An 18,680-nucleotide genomic window follows, 5' to 3' on the forward strand; every position below is an offset into this window, starting at 1 on the left:
TCTACTGTCATCATGGCAAAGATAAAAGAAATCAGTTATTATTTCTAAAATTCATTATTAAAACTATTATGTTTAGAAATTTGTAGAAAAAAAAATCTTCTTTTCGTTAAAATATATTGAAAATATTTTAAAATATACCTGAGGTCAAATAATTCTGACTTCAATTGTGCATATATAAATATAAACATACATTTTAAAAGGGGTGTACTCTCTACATTTATGCTTTGAGTTGTTCCTATAGCGTGTGTGTTTTAGCGCACTCATCTTGATCTTCTCTGCGAGTTCTCTGGCTGTTCTTCACCCAGTGGGGGTCACTGAAGGCTACACAGAGCTGCAGTCATGCTCACATCCAGGGTGTTTGCCTTTGTGCCCACCTCACTGGCACAATGTGCTTTCTCTGAGATGTTGATGATTATTGCTCTTCTAAAAGCCGCGGTGCCCACAGGCCGCACACCCCCACATGCCGAGAGAAGAGCCTTTACAACAATTTCATGCCACTTCAGAGAGAAATGACTACACACTCGCGTCTCTGTCTCTCTGCCATCACCAGATTGATCTAAACTATCATTAAATGGAACAGCATGGAGAGAGCGGGGGCTGGTTGCGGCCTTTTAACTTGCGTTGTTTTTTTTGTTTTTTGGGAAGAAAGTGTTTTTGCTGTTGGCGATTGTTGAATAAAGATGCCTGAACACACAAACCGGGCATTCTGGGACCCTGCTGGGCTCCAGAGCAGTGCATGCTGGGATGGATCAGGTATGGCAGGTGGAGATTGGGCAGAACCGGCTGGCGTTTGTCTTTAGAGGAAGGTTTGGGACATTCATTGATTGATGGAAATGTGGAGTTGGTTTAATAGTGTGCATTTTTAAGATTTGTGCGGCACCGTAAAAATATTTGAATAAACAGTTTCCAAATTTGGTGATTAACAAGTGTGAAAAATGAGATCCCATGACATTATAGGCCTATGTAAAATAACAAAAAAACATATGCTGTACTTGGCATCATCAATTTGAATGACTATTTTAAGGATGGAAAAATACACTCTGTGCCCTGGTGCATGGTCTAACGGGGTTGTGCCTATTCTCTTAATGAGCATAATGTGCATTAAAACAATCAGAGTCTCATCTCACATTCTCTTTACCAGTCTGTTGCGTCGCGCCATGGTGCATTTGCTATTTACATGGCGGATTTTGTAAGTGGAAAAACTGAACGCCTTACTAGCGAGAAAACAGTTAAACAAACCATCTGCAGCGCGAGGATAAAGAACCAGCCTCCTCCATTCAGCCTCTTTACTTTCTCTTTACTTTACTTCTTTACTTTGGTTGATAAGGAAACATTGTTGTACGCACTCCACTGAAGACATCCATTAGCCTACATATTTAATTTTATTTGTTAAGCGCAAAGGTTTGTTTCAAAACTATTTCTACATTCAGTTCTAATTTTAATTAAATTAACAAATTAATAAACAATAATAATGAAGTGTGGTCAAAAAACTGAGTTATATCCAAACACATGTCCTATGCTCCGATATGCTCCAAAAGCTGACAGATGGACAAATCTAAGCTTGTTTTATTAAAACAAATCTAAATATCCATATATTAAATAATACTGCTAATAATAACGATACTGTAACATAGAAAAAAAGCAAGTTGTCATGAATAAATTGAAAAAAGCCTCCTAGGCATGGAGGCAGTGGTTTTCATATATATGTAGAAATTAATAATATTTATATTTTAATCCTTTAATTCTTTTTTATTTGTGAATATATTTCTTATTTGTGAGCATTGCTGTACATCCTGTGTGTATTAAGCAATGTGTACACATTTAATGCGCACAGCTGAGGTGCTCTGCGCTGGACTTTTGACCTGCTTTCAGCTGGTCTATTGCACAGTCTATTTTAGCTCCTCAAAGTAGCAACGTGCCAACATTGCGCCTTAACACACCTCCTTTATAGACCTGCACACCCATGAGTCCACAAAGTGCCGCAAATGGATTTGCAGTTTAAACAATGTGGTGCAAAATAGGAAAATTATGGTTGCGCTGGTCTGAAAATAGCAACAAATAAAGAAAAGAGTAAAAGTAAAGAGGCTGAATGGAGGAGGCTCTGTCTTTATTCTCGCACTGCAGATGCTCTCTTTAACTGTTTCTTGCTAGTGAAGTGTTCAGTTTTTCCACTTACAAAGTCCGCCATGTAAATAGCGAATGCGCCAAACACGTGTTGCGCCTTATTGCGCCTGGTGTATGATTGGGCCCATAGAGAGAATAAAAAAATGATAGGCTACATGACGAGGATATTTATTTTGTTGAGTGTATTCCTCTCACAGAAGCACTGCAGGTAAAATTAGACAATGAGATTCTGTTGTTTAGGCTGCTGTTGTTTGTGCATGTAAAAATAAATTTTCAGGGGTTAAAGAAAGTAAACCGAAACCATCCTGGTGTTTTGGCAATTTAACTTACTTTGTAATATGAGGTGCAATTATAGAAAAAATAGTTTTATATTTATATATATATTAATGAATGTATATGGTAATTTATTAATTGTAGGTTTGGCTATAGTTGATTTTAGAACCTCAAATTGTGAAAGTGCAATCAAAATACCTTTAAATTAGACTCCTCCAAATACATCAAATGTCTCACAAAATAAATGATACAAATCTTGTTAATGTCTAAATAAAGTTAGAATGTGATGCCTCTTCAAATTATATACAGTACAAATAAAAGAAAGATTATATATATATATATATATATATATAATATATATATATATATATATATATATAGAGAGAGAGAGAGAGAGAGAGAGAGAGAGAGAGAGAGAGAGAGAGAGAGAGAGAGAGACGGTGTCGCAGTGGATAGCGATGTCGGCTTACAGCAAGAAGGATGCTGGTTCAAGCCCCAGCTGGACCAGTTGCCATTTCTGTGTGGAGTTCTCATGTTCTCCCCGGTGTTGATGTGGGTTTCCTCCGGGTGCTCCGGATGCGCTACAGGTGAACTGGGTCAGCTAAGTGTCCATAGTACAATTGCGTTGAGCTAACAACTGACCACGTAAAAAGTAGATGCTACGAAACACCAATATGGTGTGGCTAAATATCAACTTGGGTATAAAATGGCCCTGAAGTAAGTAAGTGTATATACACCTCAAATCATTCTCAAATATGGTCATCAATATCATAAAAATAGGACAGAGGTTGTGTGATTTTCCCCTGTAAACCTTTAGTTTAAACAGTAATTGGGGGAAAATATAAAAGAATTAAAATTAAAGAGGAGGGCTAATAATTCTGACCTCAACTGTGATTCATTTACTACAAAAATTAAGGCAACAGATTTACACATTTTTTGTGTATTTAATTAATTTAAGTCAATTAATTTAATTTAATTTAAGTCAATTAATCCTTTTTACAGTGTACAGAAATAAGAAAGATATGCTAATATGATTATTAAGAAGATAATGCAAGGGAAAAATATTAAATAATATATAATAATACTAATCAAGTACATTAATAATAATACAATTATTAATAATGATACATATAAAATACACAACTGTACAGTCAATAGTTTAGATGATGGTTTGTTACTCTCTCTTTTTCTCTTTCTCTCCCACACACACACACACACTCTCTCTCTCTCTCTCGGTTCAGCAGGCAGTGAAAGGTGGAAGAATGGATTTCAAAGGCTATGCCTTTAACCCCACCTCAATATTAGTTTTTATTATTGTTATTGCTAGGCAGCCGCGCTGGTGGCGGCCGGGCCATGCCGTGCAATTCCGTCTGGGTCCCGACTGATAAAAGCTCATATGTTGCCTCTAGCCTGCAGGTCTACACGAGGCGGTGAACACTAAATTTTTGAAGCGATGGGGAGATATATATTCTTTTCCAGCACCCAGAGCTTTATGGCTAAGCATGCTGAGACATCGGCTCACACGCTTGAGCTGCTCTCGGTGCAGAAACCCTGTCTGTCCGTATCGAGACCCAGCAGCTGTGGGACGGGCACGCTGGCAGCTGGAGACGCTTTGTGCCGGGCTTGTGGGTTTGGTCTTGCTGTGGCTGATGAAAATGTCACAGAAAAGCTTTGTGCACTGATGACCAGTTACTCATCCTTGTGTGGAGAACGTCAGCAAGAACCGCTTTTACTGTGCTGCACAATTTATGGCTATAGCCGTCTTTATAAAACGTGCGTACTATATGCTGCTTCATTTTAATGGTCACATGCTAGTATGAAAAACAAATGGGGTAAGACTTTATGATCACTTTATGATCTTAGGTCATATAATAACATAATAATGGAAACAAAATTTATGATGTAAGATATGAGCTTTCAGATTCATTCATTCATTTTCCTTCGGCATTGTCTCTGATGTCTCAGGGGGTCGCCACAGCGGAATGAACTGCCAGTTATTCCAGCATATGTTTTACTCAGCGGATGCCCTCATCGCATTCACACATACATGCACTACGGCCAATTTAGTTCATTCAGTTCACTTATAGCGCATGTGTTTAGACCAGCATGGGCAAACTCGATCCTCGAGGGCCGGTGTCCCTGCAGAGTTTTGCTCCAACACTAATCAAACACACCTGAACACCCTAATTAGTGTCTTCAAGATCACTAGAAAGCTACAAGCAGGTGTGTTTGATTAGGGTTGGTGCAAAACTATGCAGGGACACCGGCCCTCCAGGATCGAGTTTGCCTATCCCTGGTTTAGACTGTAGGGGAAACCAGAGCACCCGAGAAAAACCCACACCAACACCAAACTCCATACAGAAATACTCGGGACTTGAACTAGCGACCTTCTTGCTGTGAGGCGACAATGCTAACCACTGCGCCACCGATTAATGCATCCACGTAAATGACTGTATACTGGCTCTTTACATATTACATGTGTGATGCCACTGAACTCCAGTGTTATTATGCTGCTGTGTGTTGACTTCCTGTGTGTTTGTTTTGATCAGGTTTGGATCTGAGACATGCTCAAGTGGTGGCGCTCTCCTCCGGTACCAAATGCATTAATGGAGAGTACATCAGTGACCAGGGGCTGGTGGTCAATGATTGCCATGCAGAAATCACCACTAGACGAGCACTGCTGCGCTTCCTCTATTCACAACTAGAGCTCCACCTCAGGTAAAACACATCTTTTAGAGATACACCAATGTCTATTTATGCTAGCCATGCGTTAAACACATTGAAAACAAATTATTTAAAGTTGAATCGGATTAGATACATGTTAACAAAAATGCTAATGATATTGTTACCATATAGCAACAGTGTTAAAACATGTAACAAACTTGCTAGAAACATACTAGCAACATGTTGATTCATGTTACCACCATGTTATAAGAAGCTAGCAAAGGTTAAATACATAGTAGCAACATGTACAGAGTTAGAACATGTTATTAGCATGCTATTTTGTGCTAACAGTGTTCCAAAATACTAATAGCATGTTCATTTATCTTCATAATGTACTAAACATGCTAGTATCGTGTTTATTAATGCAAAACCATGTGCTAATTAAGTGAACATTGTAAACATCTTAGAAACATGCTAATGTATGCTAGCCTAGTGGAAAAAGCATGTTAAAAACTTCATCCTAGTAACATGTCTAATATTACAGAAACACACAAGCCTGTTAATTCATATTAGCACAATGTTATAAGAAGCTAGCAAAGGTTAAATACATGGTAGCAACAGTACAGAGTTAAAACATGTTATTAGCATGCCATTTTGTGCTGATGGTGTTACAGCTTACTTAATTATCTTCACAGTGTACTAAACATGTTGGAAACATGCCAGTATCATGTTTAATAATGCAAAACATGTGCTAATCAAGTTATCCCTGTGTTGAAACATTCTAAACATCTTAACATAGTGGTAAAACATATTAACACCACACCACTTCATCCTAGAAACATGTGAAATATTCCAGAAACATACTAGCAACATGTTAATTTATGTTAGCACATTGTTATAAGAAGCTAACAGAGGTTAAAAATATAGTAGCAACATGTACAGAGTTAAAACATGTTATAAACATACCATTTTGTGCTAACAGTGTTAGAACATACTAGCAGCATGTTAGTTTTGCTTCACAATGTACTTAACATGTTGTAAACATGCTAGTCGGGTATCGGTCTTATTAATGTAAATCACCAAGTTAGCCTTGTGTTGAAAACATTTGAAACATGCTAATGTATGCTAACCTAGTGGAAAAACATATTAATGACATACCACTTCATCCTAGTAACATGTCACTTATTGCATACTTGCAACATTTTAATTCATATTAGCACAATGTTATAAGAAGCTAGCAAAGGTTAAATACGTAGTAGCAACATGTACAGAACATGTTATTAGCATGTTATAAACAACGCCATTTTGTGCAACAGTGTTACAGCTTACTAGCAGCATCTCCTAGCAACATGTCAAATATTCCAGAATTACCATGGGTTAAGATATGCTTATTTATGCTAACATTTGGTTTAAACATGCTAACAGCATGTCACTTCATCCTGCTAATATGTAAACGCGACAGAACAATCAAACCAACATGTTAATTCATGCTAGCCATTTGTAACAACATCAAATCTAAATGTTCAAACATACTAGTAATATGCTAGTAACATGCTAATAATATGTTAAATAATGCTAAAAACATGCTGCTTCATTCTAATAAAGTAGACATTGCAAGAAACATGCTAGCAACATGTAAAGTCATGCTAGCCATGTTGAAACCTTTATACATGTTTTAAAAACTGGTTAGAAACATGTCAATTTGTGCTAGCACACATCCCTTTCATAACATCCCAATCCAGTATACCATACTAGAAAACATGCTAAAGCATATTGCTAAAATGTGATAATAACATCCATGCTAACCTGCTGAACAAGCTAGCAACAAAAACACTCTTACTATTCAAGTAAAGCAGGGTTCATGTGTTAAAGCATGTTACAAACCAGCTAACATGCTAAAAACATAAGCAACGTTTGAAATAGCTAACAACACATTTATTTATAACAGACTTTCCTATTTATTTAGGAAAATAATAATGATAATTGCTACAGACTGGGACAAATCCCGAAGGTAAACTTCAAAATTATTAAAAAGACAACTGCATGAATTAATAATAAAGAGGAAACATTTACTTTATTTATGAGTCATTTTTAACTTGCGGGGTTGCTCCCAAAGCGACTTTGACAGATTTAGCTAAATTTTGAAGACAAGCTTGTATCAAACATAAAATAAACACACACACACACAGAGAGAGAGAGAGAGAGAGAGAGAGAGAGAGAGAGAGAGAGAGAGAGAGAGAGAGAGAGAGAGAGAGAGAGAGAGATGAAGAGAGAGAGACTACAGTAGCTTTACACTCTAAAAAATGCAGGGTTCCACACAATTGATTCATGTTGTCCCAATGCAAATCAGTTAAGTTAACTTAATATATTTAAGTGGAGCTGAACATAAATCAATTAAATTGTCCTAAAAATATGACAGAGACTCACAGGCCATGCCCTCCGCATTTGCCAGTATGCCTAATTTGGGTCGTTCGTCCGGACCTGACAAACAGCCGCACAACGCATATGCAACTCTGAGATATAGCAACAGCTCTGAAATCAGATAATATGCACGCCTCAGGCTGCATTTGATTAGCGCAAATGTTCTCTAGTGATACGTTACAGCAATAATTTCCTCTCTTAGTCATTTCAAGCGTTATATTTCCCTTCACTAGTATGTGAGACTTTATTTTGAAAAACGCGAGCGCTAGTTTGTTTACTATGCGTTACTGGGAAACCGCGAGCGCGAGGCATGTTCAAACTCGTCCCAGGACGCAAAATGCAGATTTACAGATCATACATCTTCACTCCGAAGGGCATAAGGTAGTGTTTAGTTGCATCTTTTGTTCATTCATGGTGTTTACTGTGAAGTTTGCGCGTATGTTTTAACAAACACGTCTAAGTAGTTAGACTGCTGAATCGTGTCAAATCACTCAGCTCAACTGTCATGTCTACACAAGTTGATACTAAGTCCTGGCTGTGTTTTCTTTCAAAATATAGCTTCAAATACAACGTGATACTCCTCTATCACTCTCTTCTGTCAGTTTAATTATGATTTAGCCTTTATCTACATCTGGTGAGCAAAAAAGGTTAATGTTACCCTGATTGGGCTTATATTTGTCTGTGTGTTCAGCGTTTTTTTATTATTTAAACACACCTAATATACATTAATGTTAACGTCTTGTGATTGTTGTGTGCCTGCTGGGGTGTCAGGCTAAATAATTCTAATTAAATCATTGAATCAATCATACTGCTCATGGTTTCCGCTACATTCATTCTTCCATGGCGGGGCGCCACGCCAAAATTCCTCCCGCCACGGCTACATTACAGCTTCTCATTCAAAACATTTTTTTTTTTCATAGCGGGTGATAATCGCATTTAAAACGTATTAAAGGGTCAAGTGAATTATCACAGAGCTGAAGCTTTTCTGGTTACCGTAGTAGTGCTGTGCGTTCATTGGTTTAACCCTTTAAGGGTGACGTGCCGGACTGACTGACAGGTGCGTGAGGCCAGCAAACACGACGTATAGCCGTTTCACTTTACTTCAGGACGCATTAATACCGCTCTGCAGGTCTATTGAAGACATTCATAAATATTCTAGCAATCTAATAAATGCTGGAGACATACTCGTTACATAAACGAACTAAAATCGCACTTCAGCGGCGTTTATTTGAGAGCGCCACAAGAAGATCTGCGCGCTCTTGAAGCGGCTTATATGTGAGGGGGCGTGCAAGAAGTTATGTGCACGAGCAAAGGAAATCGGCGTGCAAGCAAAGAGGTCTGCATGCTCGTAGGCTATTACATAAAATGCGATCTCGACTTCTAATACTGCGCTCACGACATTTGTCATTGAAAATACGCCACAGGTAATTGGTAGATCTGTGTAAAAAAAAAGACCTGCCGCCACAGCTGGAAAAAATCCTAGAGGAAACACGGCTGCTGTCTTCATCTGATTCACACAGATTTCTGTACAATTTGAAACAGAATATTTGGATTTTTTTTCTGCTGGAGATACTGTTGTCCTAAACTTACAAAAAAAATGTAAATAAAAAAAATCATACACATACCTTGAATTTTGGTGGTTTAAAACCTTTACTTTTCCAAACCGTCGGTATACCTTGAAAACAGTTATCATACCATGCCTAATATAAAGTTGTATAATTATGAGTTATAAAGTCATAAAGTGTGGGATATGAAATAACCATCTGTACGTAGAGATACCGAGTCATATTTACCAGAAATAACGGCAAATTGATATATGCTCAGTTTTTTTTTTCTTTAACAGGGATTTACACCACTGACTTCCATTATAAGCGCATCATTTTAAATGACATATTTGCGTTTTTTCTCAAGAAAACCTTAAAATATTCTCTCCTGCTCATCAGCATGACATTGAGGTTATTGAGGAAACTCGACACACTAAACCTGAATAAGCTTTATACTAACAACACATTTTCCTCACATATCACACCTAACAAGGACTTTGGGACTACTTTCAGAAGTGCTAATTTCAATTGATGCTTCATAAAGAATCCGCATTAATCATTTGAGTCTGCTGCGGTGTTGGAGAAATCATTGTGCGCCAGCGACGAAGACTCTAAATGTCTTCTCCGATTGTAGCAGATTGTTGCATAGAAAGGCCTCCTGTAATGTCATATTGTGCATACTCGTCTTCCCAGAGTGCATTATCTGCAGCTAAATGGGCCCGTTTGCCTATGTCTGGGAGTCTAGTTTGGAAGATAAGTCATTATGTTGGGCAAATTAAAATATCACAAACGGCCCATCAGCACCTTTCTCAATAGACAGATCTGGAGCAGCCGCTTTAACCCCCCATAGCATCACAGGTCATTTGTGTAATTAGCGCACTTAGGTGCCAATTAGAGATGCTAATGTTGCGTATGTAATGTCCACCCCATGCACTGCTCCCAACGGTTTTTTGTAAGATGCCACCGTGAGGCGGTAATGACATGTGTACAATGGGACAGCTCTGCTTTTCTGCATGCTAACATGCTAACACAACAAACCTAACTCCTATGAACCGTATAAGTTGTTCAGCATATTTCAATTGTTTTTTAAGGCATATTTCACCCAAAAGGGCAATTCTGTCATCAATTACTCACGGCTTGTTTCAAAACCAGTCTCAGTTTTTGTTTCTGTTAAACACAAATTAAGATATATCGACTGCTGGAAACCTGTGACTGTTGAACAAACGAAAAATACTCAAATTGGTTTGGGTCAAGTCAAGGGTGAGTAAATCACAGTGTTGGGCAGTGGCGTCGCTACTAGAATTGACGCTAATAGCTTAACTACATTCTCAGATGGCGGTAGTGTCGCTACTTTTTAAATTAAATGGCTTTTCAATAGTGAAGCTATTACTTTAAGCAATTACTGCCGTGGTGTCCACACAAGAGCTACATTTAACCGATTGGGCAGATGAAAGTAAATCCATATGAAAGCGAGAACGGCAAATTCTTCTTTGTGTTCTACGGTGGTCGAAAACAACCTTTTTGGCGAGTTACTGCCACCTCTTGCTCCGGTCAGTGAAATTGAATTTTGCTAATTTTCCCAGTATGATGCAGCTCTATAAATTACTATGTTTAATATTACTATGTACAGTATCTATAATACACTTTACTATAGTATAGTTCAAAAACACTATAGTATTGACTATTAATTATTAGGCATATAGGATTTTTTTTAACATATTTTTGCATATTTTCTTAGTGTCATGCAGCTCTATAATACTATGTAAATACTAAGTATCTATAATACACTTTACTATAGTATGGCTCAAAAACACTATAGTATTTACTATTAATTATTAGGCATATAGGATTTTATTTGCATATTTTAGCATTTTTTTTTTTTTTTTTTTGCATATTTTCCCAGTATCATGCAGCTCTAGAAATACTATGTAAATACTACTATATACAGTATCTATAAATACACCTTTACTATAGTGTGGTTCAAAAACACTATAGTATTTACTATAAATTATTAGGCTCGTAAGATTTTTATTTGCATATTTATTTAGCATGTTTCCATTATTTAGCATACTTTTGCATATTTTGCATCTTTATTAATAATATGTAAGTTACCAAAGTGTCTATAATACACTTTAATATAGTATAGTTTAAAAAACACTATAGTATTTACTATAAATATTATAGGTCTATAGGATTTTTTTTTGCATATTTTTGCATATTTCTTTAGCATGTTTTCCATTTATTTAGCACATTTTTTGCATATTTTGCATCTCTATAAATAATATGCGAGTACAAGTGTCGATAATGCACTTTACTATAGTATAGTTCAAAAACACTATAGTATTTACTATAAATTATTAGGCTATAAGATTTATTAGCATATTTTTGCATATTTGTTTAGCAGATTTTCCATTTATTTAGCATATTTTGCATCTTTATGAATAATATGTAAGTACCAAGTGTCTAATATACACTTACTTTAGTATAGGTTCAAAAACACTATAGTAATTTACTATAAATTATTAGGCTTATAAGATTTTTATTAGCATATTTTGCATATTTATTTAGCATATTTCCATTTATTAGCATATTTTTGCATCTCTATAAATATCTAAGTATTAAGTAGCTATAATACACTTGACTATAGTATAGCTCAAAAAGCACGATAGTATTTACTATAAATTATTAGCTATAAAAAATTATTTACTATAAATTTATTAGAATTTTTTTCAGTGTGAGCCCACTTGGCATCGCAGATCATTTGCATAATAAGCACACCTTAGTTGCCAATTAGAGATGCTGATGTTAGTGTATGTAACGTTCGACCTCATGCACTGCTCTGAAACATCTTTTGTAAGAATCACAGCGAGACACTAATGCTATGATGATGATAAGTGTAAACCGGCGTGTCCTCCCTACAGCCGACTAGGCTACAGATCGATGTGGGTTAAAGATTACAGCTCAGCCATTTATACTCGCCTCGTTCTGACAGAGTATGATTTGAGATTGTCTAGCTAGCGAGCGGGAATGTGACAGTGACGAACTAGCCTTCGCCGCGGCAAGGCCAATATTGTCTCTTTGTGTCTTCGGCCCATTATTAGCTAGGACTGCGTTTCAGACGGGGTGTTTTTCTCATGTCTGCTTTTCTCTGTTCTTTCTCTTTCTGCTCCGCCTGGGGTCTGCGATCACTCTAAAGCAAAAGGAAGAGGACTGGAACAATCGATCTTCGTACGGCACAAAGATTCGTGCTTGAGACTGAGAGAGAACGTCCCTTCCACATGTACATCAGCACTTCACCCTGCGGGGACGCCAGAGTCAACTCACCGTAACAGAAATCACCTCTGATTGTAAGAGGTCTCTGCTGTGTCTGTATCAGCTGTGCATCTGTGTCGTGTGTCCAAATGCTAGCATGGGTCAGATCTTTGTTTTCGTGGTGGATTTGAATAGGTTGTATTGGATTAAAAGGGGTTAGTTCACCCAAAAAGGAGATATTAATGTTAATTTAGCTACTTACTCACAGGTCATTCATCAAGTTGTACAGTTGAAGTCAAAATGATTCGCTATCCTGTGATTTATTTATTTATTTTTTATTCAAATATTTCCCAAATGATGTTAAACAGAGCGAAGAAATTTCCAGTATTCCTATAATATTATTCTTCTGGAGAAAAGTCTTATGTGTTTTGTTTTGACGTTTTTTTTATTAGTAACATAGAGGCTAATTCAGGACGGCTAATAATTCAAGCTTCAACTGTTGGATTGACTTTTTTTCCTCAGTAGAACAATTAAAGAACAGTTTCATTAAAAAATATGGCGAAACCTCAACTGGTTAAGCTCTAGTTTAGTTAAGCTAAGCTAAGTTAAGGGAGTTGTAAAATAAGCCTATTTTCTTATGGCCCGTTTCCACGTGAGTGGTACGGTACGGTTCGGTTTGGTATGCTTTTTTAGGCCGTTCCCACTGTCAAAAAGCGTACCGGTACCACTTTTTTCGGCACCCTTTTGAAAGGGTACCAAACACGAGAAAGGGTACCAAATGGCGGAGCCACACGCGCAGCTGAACGCTATTGGTTTACAGAGATACGTCATTCGTTTACGCAACAAGCCAGAATGAAAACAAAAAACCCGCCATGTTTGAAATACACAGCGAGAGATTACAGCGGAATGATTTATACATATAATAACCGAGCCATGTCGACCCGGGCTCAAACAAACCTTGTGCTGCTGAAGATTACAGACACAGATGAGAGGTTTTCACTGACTGTAGGCTATATTTTGTGTTGTTTTGAACCTAAATACGGGCGAAATGTCTGCTGTGTGTAGTTCTTCTGTAGTTGGTAACATATCTGAGACTGTAAGGGGCTGTATGTGTTTATATATGTTCATTTATTTATTTATTTAATATAATTACAGACGTTACAGTAGGCTGTTTCGCACTGTCATTGATCTGCAGTTATAATCAACACATGTTCATAGTAAAGTTAGTAATAAACATTTCTACACAAGTATTTATGTGTATGAAGCATCTGTGTTGTGAGAAGAGCTTCTCATATGATATGTAAGTGACCCGTACAGCTTTATTGTAGACATTTCCTCGAGCGAGAATGACGTCGACTGAAACTTTCTGTCATACACCACGCCCACCAAAAGGGTACCTTGTTAGTGGAAACGCAAGCCTGATAAAGGTGACCCGTACCAAACCGAACCGTACCGTACCATACCAGTCAGTGGAAACGAGCCATTATAGGCTTATAGGACCTTTGGTTTTGTGTGCATTTGAATGGCCACTGTTGTAGCCGGGACTCGAACCAGTGACCTTCTTGCTGTGAGGTGACAGTGCTAACCGTCACGGTGATGCAGTGGGTAGCACAATCGCCTCAGAGCAAGAAGGTCATTGGTTCGAGCTTCAGCTGAGTCGGTTGGCATTTCTTTGTGGAGTTTGCATGTTCACCTCATGTTCGCGTGGGTTTCCTCCGGGTGCTCCAGTTTCCCCCAAAATCCAAAGGACTTGAATTGGGTAAACTAAATTCTGTGAATGAGAGTGTATGGGTGTTTCCCAGTGGACAGGTTGCAGATGGAAGGGCATCCGCTGCGTAAAACATAAGCTTGATAAGTTGGCGGTTCATTTCCGCTGTGGCGACCCCAGATTAATAATTGGGTTAAACCAAAAGGAATGATGAAGATAAAAGCATCACATTATTGACCTTATAACACATTTGGTTTCCCGCAGTGCACAGTAACAGACACTTGGTGAAGAAGTTTCACAGTCACCTGAGGACGAAGATTGAATCCGGGGAAGGAACGCTGCCCGTCAGGTCTTCCGCTCCGGTCCAGACGTGGGACGGGGTCCTTCAAGGAGAGCGGCTCATCACCATGTCCTGCACAGATAAGATATCCAGGTCAGCCTTAAAAACAAAACAGTCACATTTCAACCTTCTCTGATTAATGCAGCTCTCAGATTAATGTATTTCTCCATATTCTTGCATCTAAAAGACTTTAAAGGGGACCTATTATGCCCCCTTTTACAAGATGTAAAATAAGTCTGATGTCCCTAGAGTGTGTATGTGCTGTTTCAGCTCAAAATACTACACAAATAACTATTTGAAACTGCCCCTTATAGGGTTTGATCCAAATTATGCCATTTTGGTGACTGTCGCTTTAAATTCAAATGAGACTGCGCTCTTTAAAAAAAAAAGAGGGCGGAGCTACAAACACCTATTCGTCAGCATAGAAGAAGGCAGTCTATGGAGATTACAGTGTTAGTCGATGACGTTACAAAATTAATGGCGAATGGCAGCTTCCACTCAGGGCTGTTTATGCTAATGAGGGAGGAGATGGTCACTAATGAACGAGGCTTAAGGGAAAATGTTAATGTAAAGTGTTTCTGCAGACTGTTTTTAGCAAGTCTGATTAATGGTAAAAATTAATTAACTATATATTTTTATAGAGGCTGGTTATATTCAATTATATATTGTTTAAACCCCTTATAAAAGTGATTTTAGCTTAATTTTTGAATAACGTGTATAAAGATTGCCTAAAATTAAGTGATTGTGAATCGTAGAGCCATATTTGCTATTTTTCTGTTCAAAAGTGTTCATGTTCAGTAGATCTTAGCTATTTATTCATCATTTATTCCGGTGATGTGAAGCTGAATTTTTTTAACGGTGATCTTCCAGAAATCATTGATGGAGAAGGGATTTTCATATTACTGTTAAATGTTAATAACAGTTGAGCTGTTTTATATTTTAGTGGGCATTGAAAGCAGAGCAACATATGAAAAAGAAATGAAATGTATTTGTGATATAAAAAATCACTATAAATGACTTTTAAATTGATACTGATCGATAGTATTAAAATAAATTGAAGTATTTTTAAAAATCACTGCAATGTTCATCTAAAAGCTCATATTAGTACATCATAAATTTAGTTTGCGTTATTATGTGACACATTCAGGATTATCATATTATTAGTTAACAAGATCTTAAACTATAAAACAAAATATATTTTTACTTAAAATAATTATAAATTTAATATAAATTCACAAACACACGCACCTGCCGGTACTTGATTGTATTGTTGTTGTTTTTGTAATTTTGTTATTGTTTCATTTTCTTTGTATTTGCATATCTCAAATTGTGTACCTTTTGTATATTCTAATAAAAAAAAAAAAAAATATATATATATATATATATTAGTTACATAAAATGCAACAACATGCAAATAAAACTCCTATCCTGTTGATTAGCATGATTTTTTTTTCGGTTGTGCAGTTTAATTCACAGAATTTCTACAAAGCACGTCATCGACTTGCAGACTTTTTGGTCACATCCATAATGCATGTTCGTTTTCCTCATGTAAAGTACAAAACACGTTTACAGATTGATATTTTTCTGATGCCTTACCTCTGTGGTTAGTTGCTCTGGAAAAAATAAATAGATGTTTAAAAAAAATTTAAATAAATATAAATTGTAACTTAATTTTATCTTTATTTTCATTTAAATTTTAATTAAGCTTTATTATATATACAGGGTGGGCCGTTTATATGGATACACCTTAATAGAATGGGAATGGTTGGTGATATTAACGTCCTGTTTGTGCACGTTAGTATATGTGATAGGGCTTGTAAATAACTCATGAAAGAATAAAGTTACGTTAAAACCAAGCACACCATTGTTTTTCTTGTGAAATTCCCAATAAGTTTATTAAGGTGTATCTATATTATTTATTTATTTATTTATTTATATATATATATATATATATATATATATATTATATATATATATATATATATATATATATATATATATATATATATAATATATATATGTATATATATATATGTATATATATATATGTATATATATATATATATATATGTGTATCTATATATGTATATCTATGTATGTGTATATATATATATATATATATATATATATATATATATATATATATATATATATATAATACAGCACTACAACATGCAAAGAGAGAGATCAACTTAGAATGTCACTTACCTGTTTTATAATGATTTGATAAGCTGTTGTTTTAAAATGTACACAAGTTTTTCTCCCTAAGGACTTATTATGTGGCCTCTGTCACCATCTTGTGGCAGAACATCTACCGTCTTTGCTGTGCTCAATGACTGATAGACAAAATGCATAGTTTTAATCTAAACAACAACATTCTTGCCTAAAAAAGCCTCAAAAGTACATTATGTTGTCCAACAGCTGCAATATTTATCAAACTGATGTGATATGTTTGTTTTGTAGCCAATCGAAAAAAGGGGGCTAATAATGTTGACTATAAAAATAATCTTTATAGGAAATACTCCAAAAAAAACGTCCTTGCCCTCTTAAACACCACTTTGGAATTATTTGATAAAGATTAAAAATATATTTGATTGCATATCCTTTTTCAGGTAGTTGGCAATGCAAGGAAATGTTTTTGTTTAGTTTAACCTAATCTACAAAATGGTGGCTCAGTGGTTAGCACTGTCACCTCACAACAATAATAAAAACTACAACAGCACTTCAGAAAATACCACGAAACACTTCAAACATTTAGCTCAAATCAGTAACATGATTGTGTAAACTGTAAAAAAATGAAGTGTGAACGTAGCCTCGGTGTCCAGTGTAATATTACGCTATTTACAAACCATTCCACTAGACAGAAATTGCCTGCTGTTTTGCCTCCCGAAAGTAAGCTGACCCTCTCTGAAGTGTGATTTGTGAAGCTCAAGCGCCGGACAGTGTATTGATTCAAGGTTTATCTTTATTGGAGGATTACTTTTATGAGGGCGCGTTAACTTCGTTTAAGCAGGGCGACTTTTATATGCTCTTATAATGTCCAAGGGAGAGGCTGCTGTGATATTTACCTTTTGTTATCCAAACCCCGTGTTCTCTGGGACTGAGGATTATCACTAATATTGTCTAATGATGAAACCTGAACTTCGATAATCCTTCAATAATTAGCTTGTGTATGGGAAAACGTCACAGTGTTAATCTCCTGCTCAAGCCAACGGCCATTGGACACCAGAATAAAACTGCTATATTTTTCTCATATTTCATAGATCTCATGTTATTTTAATATTTTTCTACTCACCTTTATATCCCAGGTGGATGAGATTCAACCTAGAGAGAGATTTACTCCAGTTTCAGACATTGTGTCACTTTCACACACATCTTTTTGTTGTTGACACTCAGTCCACACCTTTCTACGAATGTGCGAATCATAGTGTCCAGAGATCTCACACACTCAGATGAACACACACACACACACACAGCTGTGTTGAGCTGACTGCCATATGCTTGATTTAATTACCACCATCAGTCGGCTTCTGTTTGTTTATGTGCGCTTTGACAACCTGCGAAGTGTGATTGTGAACATCTCCTATTGCTTGTACTGTTACTCATATCTAAGCAGGAGGCTCTGATCTGTTAATACCATGAAGAAGAGAGGTTAACATTCAGGAAATATCCTCAGGATGATTAAACTCTGCTTACTCCTGCTAATCATTAATAAATGTGTTGACAATAAGCAGCTATGTGTCAACTAGCTGTCATCCAATTATTACAATAGTCAGCAACACTCATTCTGCTGGCTATAAGTAACATTTTCAATATTAAGCAAATTTGCATATGCTTTACATGCACTTTTAAAATAATGATCCTGAAGAAGTGTTTTTGCAGGGATGCCATATAGGAACCATGTTTGGTTCCTCAAAGAATCTTCAGTTAATGGTTCTGAAACATTTATTTAGAGTGAAGAACATTTTAGAATAGAATATAATCTCTTTATTGTCATTGGAACATGTGGGAAGTGTAATGAAATGAAGTGTTTATAGCACACATATTACACAAGATACAAAATTACACTTTATACACTTAACATAAGTTATGGGAGAAACTAGCTATGCATATGGCACAAAAAATTACATATATTGCACAGAAAAGTTATATATATATATATATATATATATATATATATATATATATATATATATATATATGTATATATGTGTGTGTTTATATATATATATATATATATATATATTATATATATATATATATATATATATATATATATATATATGTATATGTATATATATATATATATGTATATATATATATATATATATATATATATATATATATATAAGGA

The 18,680-nt window shown here is 36.0% G+C and overlaps 1 protein-coding gene across 1 annotated transcript in view; it reads left to right on the forward strand.

Moving 5' to 3' along the window:
- The window catches only part of adarb2 (adenosine deaminase RNA specific B2 (inactive)), a 98,566-nt gene that overhangs the window by 60,399 nt on the left and 19,487 nt on the right, over window positions 1-18,680 (forward strand). The window contains 6 exon segments of the mRNA XM_056450655.1: window positions 4,947-5,115; window positions 8,122-8,129; window positions 12,229-12,294; window positions 12,297-12,351; window positions 13,264-13,283; window positions 14,251-14,419. Of these exon segments, the coding sequence (XP_056306630.1) occupies window positions 4,947-5,115; window positions 8,122-8,129; window positions 12,229-12,294; window positions 12,297-12,351; window positions 13,264-13,283; window positions 14,251-14,419 (487 nt within the window).

The sequence above is a fragment of the Danio aesculapii genome, chromosome 24 (assembly GCF_903798145.1).
Source record: "Danio aesculapii chromosome 24, fDanAes4.1, whole genome shotgun sequence".
Lineage (NCBI taxonomy): Eukaryota > Metazoa > Chordata > Actinopteri > Cypriniformes > Danionidae > Danio > Danio aesculapii.